Consider the following 15,168-nt stretch of genomic DNA (forward strand, 5'->3'; position numbering starts at 1 on the left):
GTTAAGTTACTGATTCAATTCTCTATTTTATTCGTGTGTTATTCTTGGATATGACCATGATGTAGCGTCACCACTATCAAACTTAGAAAAAGAAAATATATTACATAAATATATAATTTATGACAATTTTTTTATATATAAACTTATATATTTTTATATAAAGTGATAATTTATTTCACATTTTTTTTATAGTGATGTAGAATTATATATATATGTATATATATAAAAGAAAAATTGTCAAACCTCATTTAAACTTTATCAGAAAATTCAAATTTGAATCGAACTTAATCATTGCCAAACTTAAATTTGAACTTGACCCATGTGACATATGCCCCACAACGAATGAGCGTCAAGCTTATTGAAATGTTGAAATCCTAGAGTTAGCCAATTGGGTCTTTGACCCAGCCATACAAGGAGAATATGGAGTAAGTACCTAAACTCTATCACCCTTCATTGGCTAATGAAAACTCTTATGGGTGGGGTCTTGAAGGAGAGCATGAAATCCACAATAATGTCATCTTTTCCTTGAATGAAATTAAGTGGGTGCAACGATATCAACGGTCTTAGATAACTAGTTTGAATGCCCTTCTAGCTCACCTTGAATGCCATCTTCAATGTGAACTAAAACCTCCTACTCCTTTTCATATAAGTGCTCAAGACCCAACCCCAAACACTTCTTCAACTCTTGATATCAAGAAATGCCTTATGACAACTATTTTACTTCCTTGTGTAGTCCATTATCTGGTAGTTTTAGTAGTTTTTAGCATTAGATGTTTATATTTTGTAATACTTAACTTCAATTAACACTGAACATATTTGGTTTCCCTAAAGGAAAATTCAGAGTAAACATTACATAAAAGTGATATTTTTGATGATGTATACTGAAATTTTGAAGTCATACAATCTTAATTCACAAAAATATATATATATATGTGTGTGTATGTGTGTGTGAGTTATATATATATATATATACAAAAACAAGTAACAAGATTTTTATATCAGTTAAATATATATACATTTAAAAATAATACAATCTTAATTCACAAAAAAGAAATATATGTGTGTGAGAGTTATATATATATATATATATATATATATATATATATATATAAACATGTAACAAGATTTTTATATGAATTAAATATATATACATTTAAAAAAAGAAGTAACAAGATTTTTACATGAGTTAAATATATATATACAATTAATATTTTTAACCATGGAAAATTCTTAACCTATAAATAAGCTTTGAATACCACGTATTATCAATACCACATGTAAAAAAACCATAAGCCATTTCACAGTGAAAATATTATATTATATATATAAATTTAATTTTATAACATTTTTTTTAATTATGACACATCTCTCTATTGAATTTTGATGGTTTAATCTCTCCTTTAATACAAATCTTTATCTTAGGGCAATAAATGAAAAATGTTGGCATATTCTCTTATACTCTATATCAATGGATAGAATTCTAGATATTAACTAACTTACATCTCTAAATCTATGTTTATGTTTTCACATTTACCTAATACAATTTATAAATTATCATGCAAATTATCAAACCGGCATAGATCAATTTAAGTACGGATCTAACATGAGCCCAGAAGGATCAAATTTCTTCATTTGCAAACTTTTTTAGGAGGCAAAATCGATGTGTTATTTTTCATTGTTTAAATTGCATTTTTGAATGATAAATAGAATATATAAAATCAAATAAAAATTTTAACCATAAAAAGTAATATATATATATATATATATATATATATATATATAGATATAATTTTGGGCTTACACATCCCCTCATATTGGGCTTTAGAACAAGCCTCTCAACTCAATAACAAATGGCACCATGTGAATACATGTTCATCTTTTCACCTTTATCTAATACAAATGTACAATTAGAATTTAAATTATCAAATATCAAATTGAATCATGTGAATAATTGTTTACCTGTGAATACTTGTTTACCTTTTCACTTTTATGTAATACAATTATGAAATTACCATGGAAATTATTGCATAAGAAATCATATCACATGAAGATAGATTTATAAAATGAGTGATTTATAACACAACAACATCTAATAATGTGGTTGTGCTAATAAAAAGTCATAACTACATATCTCAACCCTTTATCCTAAATACTAAAAAAATATTTAGTAAAAGTCAAATCCTTACCATCCATCTTTTATTTCATAATAACTAAATTAAAATTTTACAAAACCTATTCTAAATAAACATTAATTCAATTACAATCTTGATGGTAATTCAATTACAATCTTTAGAATCTACTTATCACATTTTCTTCCACTCCTTGAAATTGAGGGAGGATTGCATGTTTATTGAACATACCACACTTCTAGGTTAGAAATCTGGAAGAATTAATTTCTCAATGGACTGCATGTACTGCTAGGGATTCTGCAACACTTTTATATACAATTTGGGAGATCTGGAATGCTAGGAATAAAAACATATTTGAAGGCATTCCAATTAACACAAACAGAATCTGCTACAAAGTGATCACTTGGGAGGGTGCTTCTCCTTCACTTACATATTCAAATTGGAACTTGGTAAAGACTAGATCTTCTCCTACAATCAATCTGCCAGTAGGATGGTTCGATGGAGCTTCACAAAAAGAAAAGTTCTCAAACCTAACAACAATCTCAGTTACATCGTACACTGGACTGGAGTCTGGAGATCCTGGCACCAACACTAGAGCAGAAACCATGACTCTTTGGGGGCTGCTCTGGATTGCCAAAAAAAAACAGTTGAACATTAATATTTATGGAAACTCCCAATCCCTGTATTCTGGGTCACCATACATTCCATCCACCTCTACTTGCTAGATGGATACAACAAGTATCGGCCTCGCTTAACTTCCTATTCGAAACATGTATTCAGACAGTTCAATGTGGAAGTGGACAAACGGTCCAAAATAGGCTTTCTGGGGTAATATAAGATTACACACTTCAAACTCACAGTAGATCAGCTCATTCTAACGAGATCCGTCTGCCATATTAATACTTTCTGGAACTCAGATTTTCCCACTTTTGAATATCTTTTGTGTAGAGACAATCAGTATTACAGTCTTTTTATCTGGATATTTGCTACTAGTATAAGTACATGGATTACATACATTATCGCGTTTACATGCATTATCGCATTTCGGCACTCTGCAGTTTTTGATATAATTGCTATGTATGTATTGGGCATTAATATTAATAGAAGCCAAAAATTCAATTACAATGATAATGAAATTATATCTTATTTACCTGTAGCAATTGATTCATCCCTGTGATCGGTGCGATCGGTGAGTTTAAGTAGATTTCAGATTCCCAGAATATTCGGGAATCTGACCTATATGGGCACTGTCAAAAAATTGACCACACTTATATCCATTAAATTTTCAAATTGACCACACTTATATCTATCAAATTCTGAAATATTCCAGGAATCTGCAATAGACTAAAAGATAGCCCCATAGCCCCAGCTATAAAGTAAGTTACAGTATGAATATAATTCAGTTATAATAAATACTAATTTATAACTTGCCCTGCCTGTTCTAGAGTCAACAACAATGTTTGACGGTCCATGATCTAGTCGTTTGTTCTCTTCATGATTAGCTTCATATTACCCCATTGGAATCTTTGTGCTTGAAAATTTGGCCACCTCAAACAATGAAGGAGACTGGGTGTCGATTAGCATTCAAACACGCTTAAAGTGATTAAACCTAATTTTGATATTATGTTGAAACACTAAATCCATGAATACAATCTCAAGCTCCAGTCCGTTGAACTACATTGATGCTCACATTTTCTCCCTTTGTGAATCGTTGTGTGCCATGCGCGCAAGATGCGGCCATGAACTCTAACATATACCATGCCCGTTTGCTTACACACTGTGAGCTTTGAATGTTCATATCTCCTTTTCACTTTAATTTTATGGTATAACTTGTTAGACAAACTTAATAGAATTCCAACCTAACAAACCATATTTAATTCTACCATAATTATAAAAAGTTTAAAATCCTTGGCAGGCACTTCATAGGCAGCGAGACAAGTTTAAACCAATGACGAATGATCGTGATTTCAAACAAATTCGAAGTAGCATAGCTTACTTCACAATATAGTCAAAGTTTCCAAAGCATAATATATTAGATGGAATCAACCAGCTCAAGTTATTTCAATGTTTTAGTCACACAGGTACAAGTTTATTTCATTTGGTATGAGATGGAATTACGAGGTTTACATCATTTCATGTTTTGGTCACACAGGTATATACAATATAATAGAATGTTCAAACATGGTTACACAACTATTTACAATACATTATGTACATTGGTACACAATTATTTACAATACATTAGAATGATGAACTGTCACTGTTGCCAGCATTGTTGCTAGTAGCACTTGTACCAGCCTTGTTGGCACTGTTACTTGAACTGCCCAATAATTTTTCATATGATATTTGATTTGAATTTGACTTCGGGGTAGCTTCAAGAAAAGTGTCTCGAATGCTTTCTAATGTGTCTACAACATCCATCATATTAGGTCTTCTTTGAGGGGATAGTTGTGTGCATAGCAAACCTATTCTTATGAGTTGACCCAGGCATATTAGCTTTTTATCTTCTTCCGTAGTATTTGTGTTACTAGTTTTCAATAGACTTTTGTCTACCACTTCTTTTAGTTGATTTGGAAAACTATCACTCACCCATTTTTTCAAATCCATTCCTTCTACAAACAGGCTATTGGTGGGTTTCTTTCTTGTGAGCATCTCCAATAGCACTATTCCATAACTATAGATGTCACCTTTTGTTGTGACCTGCCCTCCTTGTCCATATTCTGTATTTTCACAGACACGGTTAAGTTTTAATTTTCACAATTTTCAATAAAAATAGAAAACTAAAGACAAAATATGTTATCTAGTTCAAATTATACCTGGAGGAATGTAGCCTACAGATCCTTTGAGTGCATTTGTAGAAATGGATGTTGATTCCTTGGAATTTGCAAAACATATGGTAGCAATTCCAAAGTCTATTATATATGCTGTGAGATCATCCCCAAGAAGCACATTGTTGGGTTTTAGATCACAATGAATCACTTCCATGAAACAATGATGATGGAGATAGGCCAAACCATGTGCAATGTCTATTGCTATATTCAACCTCTGAATCAAACTCAAAGCACTTGAACCTTCTTCACCATTGGGATATAACCACTTTTCTAAGCTTCCATTTTCCATGAACGGAAATATTAAAGCTTTGAAATCCAGGTCTGAATAACAAGTTATAATTTTAATCAAATTCCTGTGTCGAACTCTACTCAAAACATTGCACTCTCTCTCAAAACTCTTATTTGCCCCTTCATTTTCAAAACTGAGAACCTTAACTGCTACAATTGTGCCATCATACATAACCCCTTTGTACACTTTACCAAAACTCCCAAACCCCAACAAGTTGGAGTCACTAAATTCATCTGTTGCATTGGCAAGCTCCCTGTAAGAAATTCTTTGGTGACCCACTTTTAAAGATACTAGAGCCATTAGTCTCTTGTGATTTCGTCTCCACAGGATACCCAAAAACAAACACAATATAAGGATAGCAAAAACTGCTCCAACAGATATGATAACCCTTTCCACAAGAAAATGACTTTTATGTTCACGAGCAGAGCAGAGTGTTAATCCTACCCAACTTCCACATAAGCCCACATTTCCCATAAATGCAGTGGCACCCAGCCTTTTGAAAATTCCATCTTTAGGGACTTCTCCTGATAACTTGTTGAAAGAAAAATTTAAGTAGGAGAGCATTTTAAGTTTCTCCAAAGACATAGGTATTTCACCTGACAAATTGTTGAAAGAAAAATCTATATAGTGAAGATTTAGAATCTCGCCGAGTGAAGCTGGAATATGACCTCCAAGTGCGTTGCAGGAAAGATCTACAACTTGAACCATAATTATTTTGCTTAGTCCCAAAGGTATTGTGCCTTCTAATAAATTGTTTGAAATCCTGAAACCCTGAGCCAAATTTACAAGACCTCCCAACTCTGGAGGTATGTGCCCCCTGAGCCTGTTAAATGATAAGTCTAAAAGGAGCAACTTCACACATTTCCCTAAAGCTGCAGGGATAGTACCTGATAACTGGTTATTTCTGAGATTCAGATATTCTAGCTGCTCGAGGTAGCCAACAGATTTGGGGATTCTTCCAGTGAGATTATTTCCCCCGACAGATAGCAGCCCTAGACATTTGAGTTCGCCGATTTCCATTGGGATGTTTCCATCTAGATTATTGGAACTCAGAAATAACCTCTCCAACCTTTGAAGCCTATTGAGTGAAGAAGGAATTGCTCCGGAAAAATGATTCTTCTCTAAGTTAAGGTATGTTAAACTAGTTAGGTTTCCAATATGCGGAGGTATTTCGCCTGTTACATCATTGAAACCCAAGTCTAGCATACTCATGGTTTTAGAGAGCTGGCCAATAGAAGAGGACAAACGTCCGGTGAGATTATTAGAGTATAAAACGAGTTCTCGTAGGGAGGTACAGTTTATTAGAGCAGTAAGAATGGGCAAGCTCGTGCTGCTGCCGCTAATCAGTTGATTAAACTCCATGCGAAGGCGCCGGAGCTGTGTCAACTTACCCAACTCCATGGGCACTACCCCGCTGAGCTGATTTGCCCCGAATTCGATGACTCGAAGCTTCGTACAATTGAACAAGGTAGCAGGAATGCTTCCACTCAAATGATTACCATGCAGATATAATCCCACCAATTGGGTGTGCCTGGTACACAATTCCGATGGAATGTGTCCACTCAAATGGTTGTCACTTAAAGTCAAATTTCGGAGATTTGTGCAGTTTGACAAGGAAGAAGGAATTTCCCCTGTAAGACTGTTATTCCAAACATCGATGTGGTCCACAAAATTCAGCATACTCAATTCGGAAGGAAGGCGCCCATGAAGGTTGTTACTTCCCAGATATATTTTATACAAAGAGGACATATTTCCCAGGCACGTGGGAATTCTACCCGACAAGTTGTTCTGTCCTAACATAGAGTATGCTAATTTGGAAAGAACACAGAGTTCTGAGGGAATGCTACCTCTAAGATTGTTAGCGGACAGATACAAGCTCCATAAATTGCGACACCCACTCAGAGTGGGAGGAATGGAACCTTGGAGTTTATTCCTACTGAGGATAAGCATCTGCAAGCGCACGAGGCTTCCCAATTGATAGGGAATGGGACCATGAAAATTGTTATTGCGAAGGTCGAGTTTTTCCAGAAATGAGAGATTGCCGAGAAGAGGAGAGATTGTACCTTCTAATCCCATGCTCGAAACATTTAGGGAGATCACTCTGTGACCACTGCATCTGATATTTGTCCACTCGCAGACTGAAACATTTGGCTTCCAGGAGGTGGGTAATGGCTGGGAGGGATCATAAGTCCTGATTGCAGACACGAATCCAAGCATAGCCTCTTGGTCGGTTGCATTGCTTAGATGAGCACCGGAACCATTAGATACAAGGAGAAATAAACAAACGAGTAACAGGAACATTCTCGTACTACAAACGGAAAGAGAAGGAATGTACCAGATCTCCATCACCTCCTGCAAGAGAAATAAGGGTCAGAAAACAATGTTAGTCCGAGTTTCCTGATCGATACATATAGAGTGAGTATATCTCTGGAGACGAACTACAGTGTAAGGCGATATTGGGCATCCCATTCAACAACAGGTGTATCGCAAGTTGCAACACACAATTCAGTACGACGTCCTTCTCGAGAAGAGATTCAGATTTGATTATGTGTAGATTTCATTGCGACTGCAGTGGCCGTCACATTTGAAGTGGTGGGCCACAATTGAAGTGTTCGATCACATCAATCGAAAAGAATCCATAACGCCGAAGAATATACAGTTAATTCAAATCCATTATCAACAAACCATCCAATTGCGCACACGTAGTGAGGGCTAAATTATATTCCATGTTTTAAAAATCCATGACATGATATGAATTTCCCAAACCCTCAAATGGGAATGGAAGACATGTTTTCCAATACGTGTTTCGAACGGGAGACGACGATGCATATAAGGTATTGAACGATATCATTTTGAAATAAGGATTGAATTATTATTTATTAATTTATTAGAAATTGTAATTATTTATGTATGAGGAGTTGGTTAAAATTAGAGATTTAGTGAAGTGAGAGTTAGTTAACTGAGTATTGAGATGAAGAGTTAAGTGCAGTTTATATTTAGAGTGTGAATTATTTTAGGCGAATCTAAAAAGTTTAAATACTCTTCATTGGTTTCATTGTAATAATCAAATTTTTGTGTGATCAATAGAAAGGTTTAAATACCCTTCACGGGTTTCATTGTAATAATCAAGTTTTTGTGTGATGAATAGAAGAGTCGTGTGTGTTGTGTGAAATTTGTGTTTCGGCCCCTCTGCCTTTCCAACAGTTTAAACTTTAATGATGAATAAAGATTAAACAAAAAGTCTTTAAAACCTGGAAAGTAAATTTAACATTAATTTTGAGAAAGTGGTCTAAGAAAATGTTTTAAAATTATCCAACATAGTTAATTCATATTAGTATTACCAAATATGTTTGACAAAGGAATAAGGATAAAGCAATGCAATACTTTAATGTTATGAAATTGAATTAAGTAAAAAAAAATGATGTTAAAAAATTATCGATATTTATTTAATATATAAATTAATATTTTGAAATATTAATATATTATTACAATTACATTAAAAATATTAATGTAGTTGATATAACTAAGGCTTCATAAACATAAAAATAATCAAAAATATTATTGCAATACGAAGAATGTTTTACTAATGTACACATTTATTTGATTAACCATGTATAAAAATGTTATACGGTCAAATTTAACTTAAGAAAAAAAGGAATTGTAAATGAATGTTATAAATAATAATGAGAAACTTATCATGGAGGAACTTATTAGAATTGGAATAATCTCAAATCTCTAAGAAATTAGTGAGTGAGAAGTCATGTGACATGAATCTAATTTTTTAAATTTATTAAAAATCAATGCAACCTAACAAACTCTTTAATACATTACAACCGTTAATAAACATAAGACTAAGCATATGTTGAGCATATTCTCTTAAAAATCAATCTAAACCCTCAATTAAAAAAATAAAAATAAAAAATCAACAATTCTCATCACTAAAATAAAATACCTTCAACAATAACTTAATTAATTATAGTTGTGAATCTATTCATCATATAAATTTATGAATATAAATTAACAAACCTTATCTTTTCAAATTAACTAATTATCGTAACATTATAAATAATTCATAAAACTGATTTCTAAATCTACATAGTACCAATACATTAAAAAAAAAACAGTTCATTTATATTATACGTCGACAAGAATTGTTGCACGTTTTGTCGTTCGAGATAAATAACTGAATAAATTTGTCGTTCCAAGTTCAAGAAAAAAGGGTAGAAACTTCAAATTGCGCATCAAACTTTATATAAAGTGTAAAGTGCATGTCATTCGTATGACATGTAACAATATTTTTATTCTTTTACAGAGGCACTTTATTTAAAGGGGTACGTGATGGGAGAATAATATTGAAATGCCGAGGGAGATTTGTGGAAATGGATAAGAAACTTTAGAAAAAGTCGTAGATTCCTGCAATCATGACATGATATATATAAATTATATATGTAAAGTTGTAGGTTGGTACAATAATTGAGGTGATTCAAATAAGTATTTATTTTCAAGCTACAATAATTGAGGTTATTCACGTAAGTATTTATTGTTTTATGTATATAAACACTTTAAAAAAAAGTCTAGGTAGGACAATTTTTTTTTATTTAATGTGAGAATATTTTTTTATTATTTAATATGTTTTTCATAATGGATTCAGTAATTATAGAGAAAATTATATATATTATAATGATGAAGTTGGGGTGTGAAAAAAAGTTGGGTAAAATATGTTATATTATAATGTTTGCTAGGATTAAGTAATTATAGAGGATATTAGGGAATAGATGTATTATAAAGGAAAAATTGTAAAAAAAAAATATCTAAATTAAAATATACAAATATTTTTGGATAATATTTTATTTCACCTATTTAAAGAATGATAAAAAAAATTATTGAATATTATATGCTACTAAATTTTTTACTAAGAAATATATTTGAATTTAAAAAAGAGGTGGTTTGTGTAATGTTAGTAGGAAAATTCAATGAGAAAAGATGAACCTTTAAATGAACAATTTTGTAGAAAACACTTACCTCCCTTTAGTGGACTAAAGATGAGGGCATTTGGAAAAAGGAATCAATTAATACAAGCAAGGAAGTCTCACACTTTGGTGAAGATATTGTACACTTGTGTCATGTACATCGCAATATTATATATCATGGCATTCAATGGAAAGGGCCAATGAAGGCCATTTGTTAGTTCATGAAACATATTAGGGGTTATATTGTGCTATTGGGTTAATTTATCATTTTTCCCCACAAAAGATTCATCAATTCCATTTATTTTATTAAATAATTTGCAAATTATATGAGATAAAATCATTTTACTTTAAAAACCATCAAAATTTTCTACAAACTATAGAAATTTCAATATTTTTATAAAAAAATCACCATTATAGTTGCCATATTAAGAGTTACTAAGATTCACCAACATTTCTACACCTTGAAATAGTTATGGATCCTTCAAATTTTCAGTGTGTATCATACACATAATGATTAAAGTTTAATAGATTACATATTGATTTCAACCGATATATAGACACGATGACAATTTTCACAATCCACAATTGCAACGGGGAAATGCCATTGACCATGAGGCTTACACAATTACCACAAGAAGTAATAGCTTTTATCATAGAAAATGTAGAAATATTCAAAGCGGAAACTTAACGAACAAACCCTCCACCACCACCAACACCCCCCCAACCCAAAAAAAACAACAAAAAAAGAAGTTTTGTGAACAAAATCAAGATAAAAATGGATTTGTTGAAGAAACTTATGGACACCATCTAAATAGTATCACAAATGGTAAAACTAACAATCTAGGGAAAGGAAGGGAAATGTCAAACAATTTTGCACTAAATTCAATATTCAAGGAAGAGTGTAAGGTGGTTGACAATGTAGAGGAGAGATGAGAAAAAAGAGAATATAATTCTATATAAGTTGATTCTAAAGAAGTGGAAAGGTAAATTTGTGAGGTCAAGGCAAAAATAAAAATATTTAAGACACCAAAGGTAAAATAAATAAATAAATTAGAAGGAACTTCAAACCCCAAAATAACAGGTAGTCGATGGTATCACCCAGACTTTACGACTATCTCATATGATAAATATGTATGAACATCTAGCAAAGATAAAGTAAATTATTGAAAATTTGCATAGAGAAAGATGACTTCATGGATGAGGATGTGCAAGACGTGTCAAAAAGATAGTTTGGGAAAAAGTGAAAGAAGTCGAAGAGATGCAAGGAGAATTCCTAAAATGGCGAAAGTATTCCCTTAGTCAACATATCACAATCACACTCAATAGGATGGTCAAATAGAGGTTCCTAAGTAATTGAACAATGAACCTAATTTTCCCTTATTCAAAGGAGGAGACAAAAACAACTTGGGGGAACTACAAAACCATTAGGATCAAGCTAGTGTTTGTGACAATTGTAGGAGGGATTATGGAGAAAATTTGAGTAAATGGGTAGAGCAAAAGAGCAAAATATTCAAAGGAAAAGGTTGATTTTTTACCAAAACACTCCACCATTAACCATTGTCCTATACTTAGGCATATAATAAGAGATACTTGGGACAACAAAAGAGAAAAATTAGGGTGTCATTTTTTCTATTTCAAAAAGGTCTTAAATGACATATTGAGGAAGAACTTTGGGAGAGGTTAACAGAAATGGAGATTTGAAATAGTTGTAGGGAAATAGTCTACATGTTATATGAGAAAATAAAGGATACATCATGAATTCTTGAGGGTCCTTCAAAGAGCTTCAACAGTGACAATGGGGTTAAATAGGTTTTCCCCCTCTCCCCTACATCATTCAATTTTTACATATATAAATTGGATGAAACCATGGAACGTTTTAGGGGCTAATATTTGTAGGTAGGTAATTTTCCATGTTTTTCCAAAAAAAATCATGAATTTCCATTTTTTCTGTAAATCATTCACCCAAATTTTATAGCATAAAATTATTTTAGCTTAAAAATTGCTAAAATTTTATAGAGGCAATATAAAATCATTAGAAATTTAAATATTTTTAAGAAAATATTGTAATTGATTTTATAGTTAGCATATTAGGGACTAATAATATTCATCGAGGTTTCTAAAATTTAAAATAAACTTCTGGTGAGAGAGCTCCCACAAATTATCTTTTAATTTACTAGGGGTTTATTTGCATGTTATATTTAATCTACTTTACATAAAATAAAATTATCTAAAAAATGAGAGAAAGTCTTAGTACTAATAGGGTGAATATTAGATAGTGAAAATTGATATATTCAAAGATTCTCAATTAATCCAAAATACTTTAAATAAGTAAAACAATCATGTGTTTTGTTTCAAAAGAAAAGAAAGACACATTCTAATACTCAGTTTCAGGAAGTAGTTCAAAGAATAAAAGCTAGTATAAATGGAAAACATAGATGCATATAAAAGAATTATATCACATATTGTACTCCATGCAAAGAGAAATTTGCCAAATGACTCCCACATCTTCAAAAATTAACTACAACTTCTGATAAAAAAATATCAGTGTTGATTACAGTACAATGATTTCCAACCCCTTCTCCAATGAAGAGGTTTGTATAAATAACAACAACAACAACAAAAGATATTCGCTTGTTTTCTAAAAATAGAAAATCCTTTTGCTTTTGCAAGAGGATTTTCTTGCATACTAAAAGCAATTAGATGTCTCATTATCTTCAAACATGGATGAATTTTGCTTCATCCACTACTAGTCTTCCTCTATATGTTGAAAAGACTTTTGTGAATCTAATGTTGGTTGTAAGGGATTTGCTTCCATTTATTTCTCCTTAAAGGATTTCTCCAACTAATTGTATCTATCAGATATCTTAAACAAGTAAATAGGAATGATATTTTGTAGACCAATTTGCTAATGAACCATATGCTTAAGAATGTATCTCTTCGTTATTCTATACTTAGAAGAAAATATTCAAATTAATTTCATGCACTTGAAAGGAAATTAGAAGAAATTTTGGATCTCTTTGTTGCTCCACTTAGTGATTTGACGAATTTCACTACTACTGGCCTCTTTGTGATAATTAATTACTTGGGTGCAAATAGTGAGAGGTAAAACCTCCTTGCTTCCCCTAGGATGAGGCATATTAAATTCTTAAATCATGTCTAATGCAATGTCCCAAATTGAATCACACTAATCATAGGAGTCTTTGATCCTTTACTTGATGATGTAGAAAATATATTTTCTCTAATCTAAGGATATTTGCATCATTCATTTTTCTTCCGTAGATATTTTACCAAAAACTCTAGGTTTCTCTTTATTTTCCCACATGATAACTTTATCAAATTGGTCTATGATTACATTATCATCCTGCATCTGAACATCAACCCGATATATAAAGGTGAGCAAGTCGTGATACAAATTATAAGCTATTTTTATTTGATTGAATAATTTTAATTCGAATTGCTTAAGTTGACCATTAACAACAATGGCTTTATCTTTAAGTACTTTCAACTCCATAGGTTATTTCTTTAGTTGCTCATTTGTTCTTCTAGAGAATTGATGTGATCATGAAAAGTTGTAGAAACTATTTGAGCATTATTCTCAATCTCTTCTTTTAATATCTCAACTTCTTTGACATGAACTTGTCTCAGGTCTTCTAATTGTTTAGCATGTTTTGTCTAAGCCTTAGAAAATTGCTTCCTAGACTGCTCCATTTTATTTTTTTCATCTCATTTCTTTTCATCAATCTCTACCATACCTATGGAAAATCCTTTTCACAACTTGGTGGAATTTGATTTCCATTCCTTATCCTATGTGATTCTATTATTTTTGAGCTTAGCTTCCAAATCAATATAAAAAAATTGGTGTTTTTTGAGTTTTTCATATAACTCCTGGAGTGATCATTGATTGGATGAAGCAAAAGCTCCAAGGGCTAATGTTGTCTCCATGGTCGTACCTTTGGTATGACCTGTAGGTTTCCATTCCATTACTAATGATATTTTTATCATATAAGGGTCATGTTTTCTCTTTCTTGATCACTTCACAACTAGAGTTTTTGGGTATCAAAATAATAATCTCCTAGAGACACAATTGTCTCTTTAATAGGTTCTACTTCATTAGAATTCATAAAAAGTGAAGAAAAATTTGTAGTATTGGTTGCCAAAGGAGTCATCATGACTCCTGAAGATATTACCTCAATGATTTCAAAAGAGGGAATTAGGCTTTCATAAACATCATGTGTTAGCCCCATCTATTGAACCTTTTCTGTTTTATCAGTATCCTTTTTGTCTGCCTCGTTGATTCCTTTATTTCCCCTATTGTTATCTCCTTTTGAATAGTGTCCTTATTTTCTTAACTCTAATCTTGAACTAAAAATTTATCCTATTTTCTTAATTTTTCTTTCTGCTCTTTTTGTTGTGTATGTTCATTTTATTTATGTTCTTTCTCATGTTTCTTTTTTCATTTTTTTCCTTTTGAACTGCAACAAAGTCTTACTAAGTGGATTTTGTTTGATCAAGTTGTTAAGCTCCTATTCCTTCACTAGATTATTGAGCTTGTGAATTTTCAATTCATTTAGGTTCATTACTACTATCAGTGAAGGATAAGAAAATACCTTCTCTCATTTATAGCTCAACCATAGGAACACTAGAGGCCTTACTCCTTTGTTCAAGGAAAAACAAGTGTCTATTCTCCCTCAAAGTTTGAAGTCTTTCCTTCTCCTCTTGGATCATTTGGCAGAAAATTTTGAAAACAACTTGATCAAAAGAATTAACATTTTTGAAAAAGTAATCAAATAGTGATTCTTGATGCACATAATTTTTAGGCTACATCATTGACTTGAGATGTATCATTAAAGAACTTTTGAGGTAAAAAATGGGCCTCAAAATAAAAAATGTACAACAAAAATCACCTTTATAAGAACCAATATGATTCAATATGATGATGCCAACCATGG

General features: G+C 31.9%; 1 protein-coding gene across 1 annotated transcript; it reads right to left on the bottom strand.

The window, feature by feature from the left end:
* Positions 1 to 4,093: 4,093 nt before the first annotated feature.
* LOC149177083 (uncharacterized) lies at positions 4,094 to 7,714 on the bottom strand. Its single transcript, XM_089423279.1, has 2 exons — positions 4,946 to 7,714; positions 4,094 to 4,849 (listed from the first exon to the last, which is right to left on the bottom strand). Exons 1-2 carry the CDS (start codon positions 7,593 to 7,595, stop codon positions 4,371 to 4,373), a joined length of 3,129 nt encoding a protein of 1,042 aa, XP_089279405.1. The 5' UTR covers positions 7,596 to 7,714; the 3' UTR covers positions 4,094 to 4,370.
* Between the last annotated feature and the right edge of the window lie 7,454 nt (positions 7,715 to 15,168).

Source organism: Pinus tabuliformis, chromosome 4_1, assembly GCF_031772625.1.
Source record: "Pinus tabuliformis cultivar Carrire ecotype Pingquan chromosome 4_1, CPIR1, whole genome shotgun sequence".
Taxonomy (NCBI): Eukaryota; Viridiplantae; Streptophyta; class Pinopsida; order Pinales; family Pinaceae; genus Pinus; species Pinus tabuliformis.

What these genes read in the sequence shown, in the direction of transcription:
- LOC149177083 (XM_089423279.1), bottom strand. Translation starts at nt 7,595, where the DNA reads ATGGAGATCTGGTACATTCCTTCTCTTTCCGTTTGTAGTACGAGAATG. An exon ending in TGTAGGCTACATTCCTCCAG is followed by an intron (nt 4,850 to 4,945) that starts GTATAATTTGAA and finishes GTGAAAATACAG; the next exon opens with AATATGGACAAGGAGGGCAG.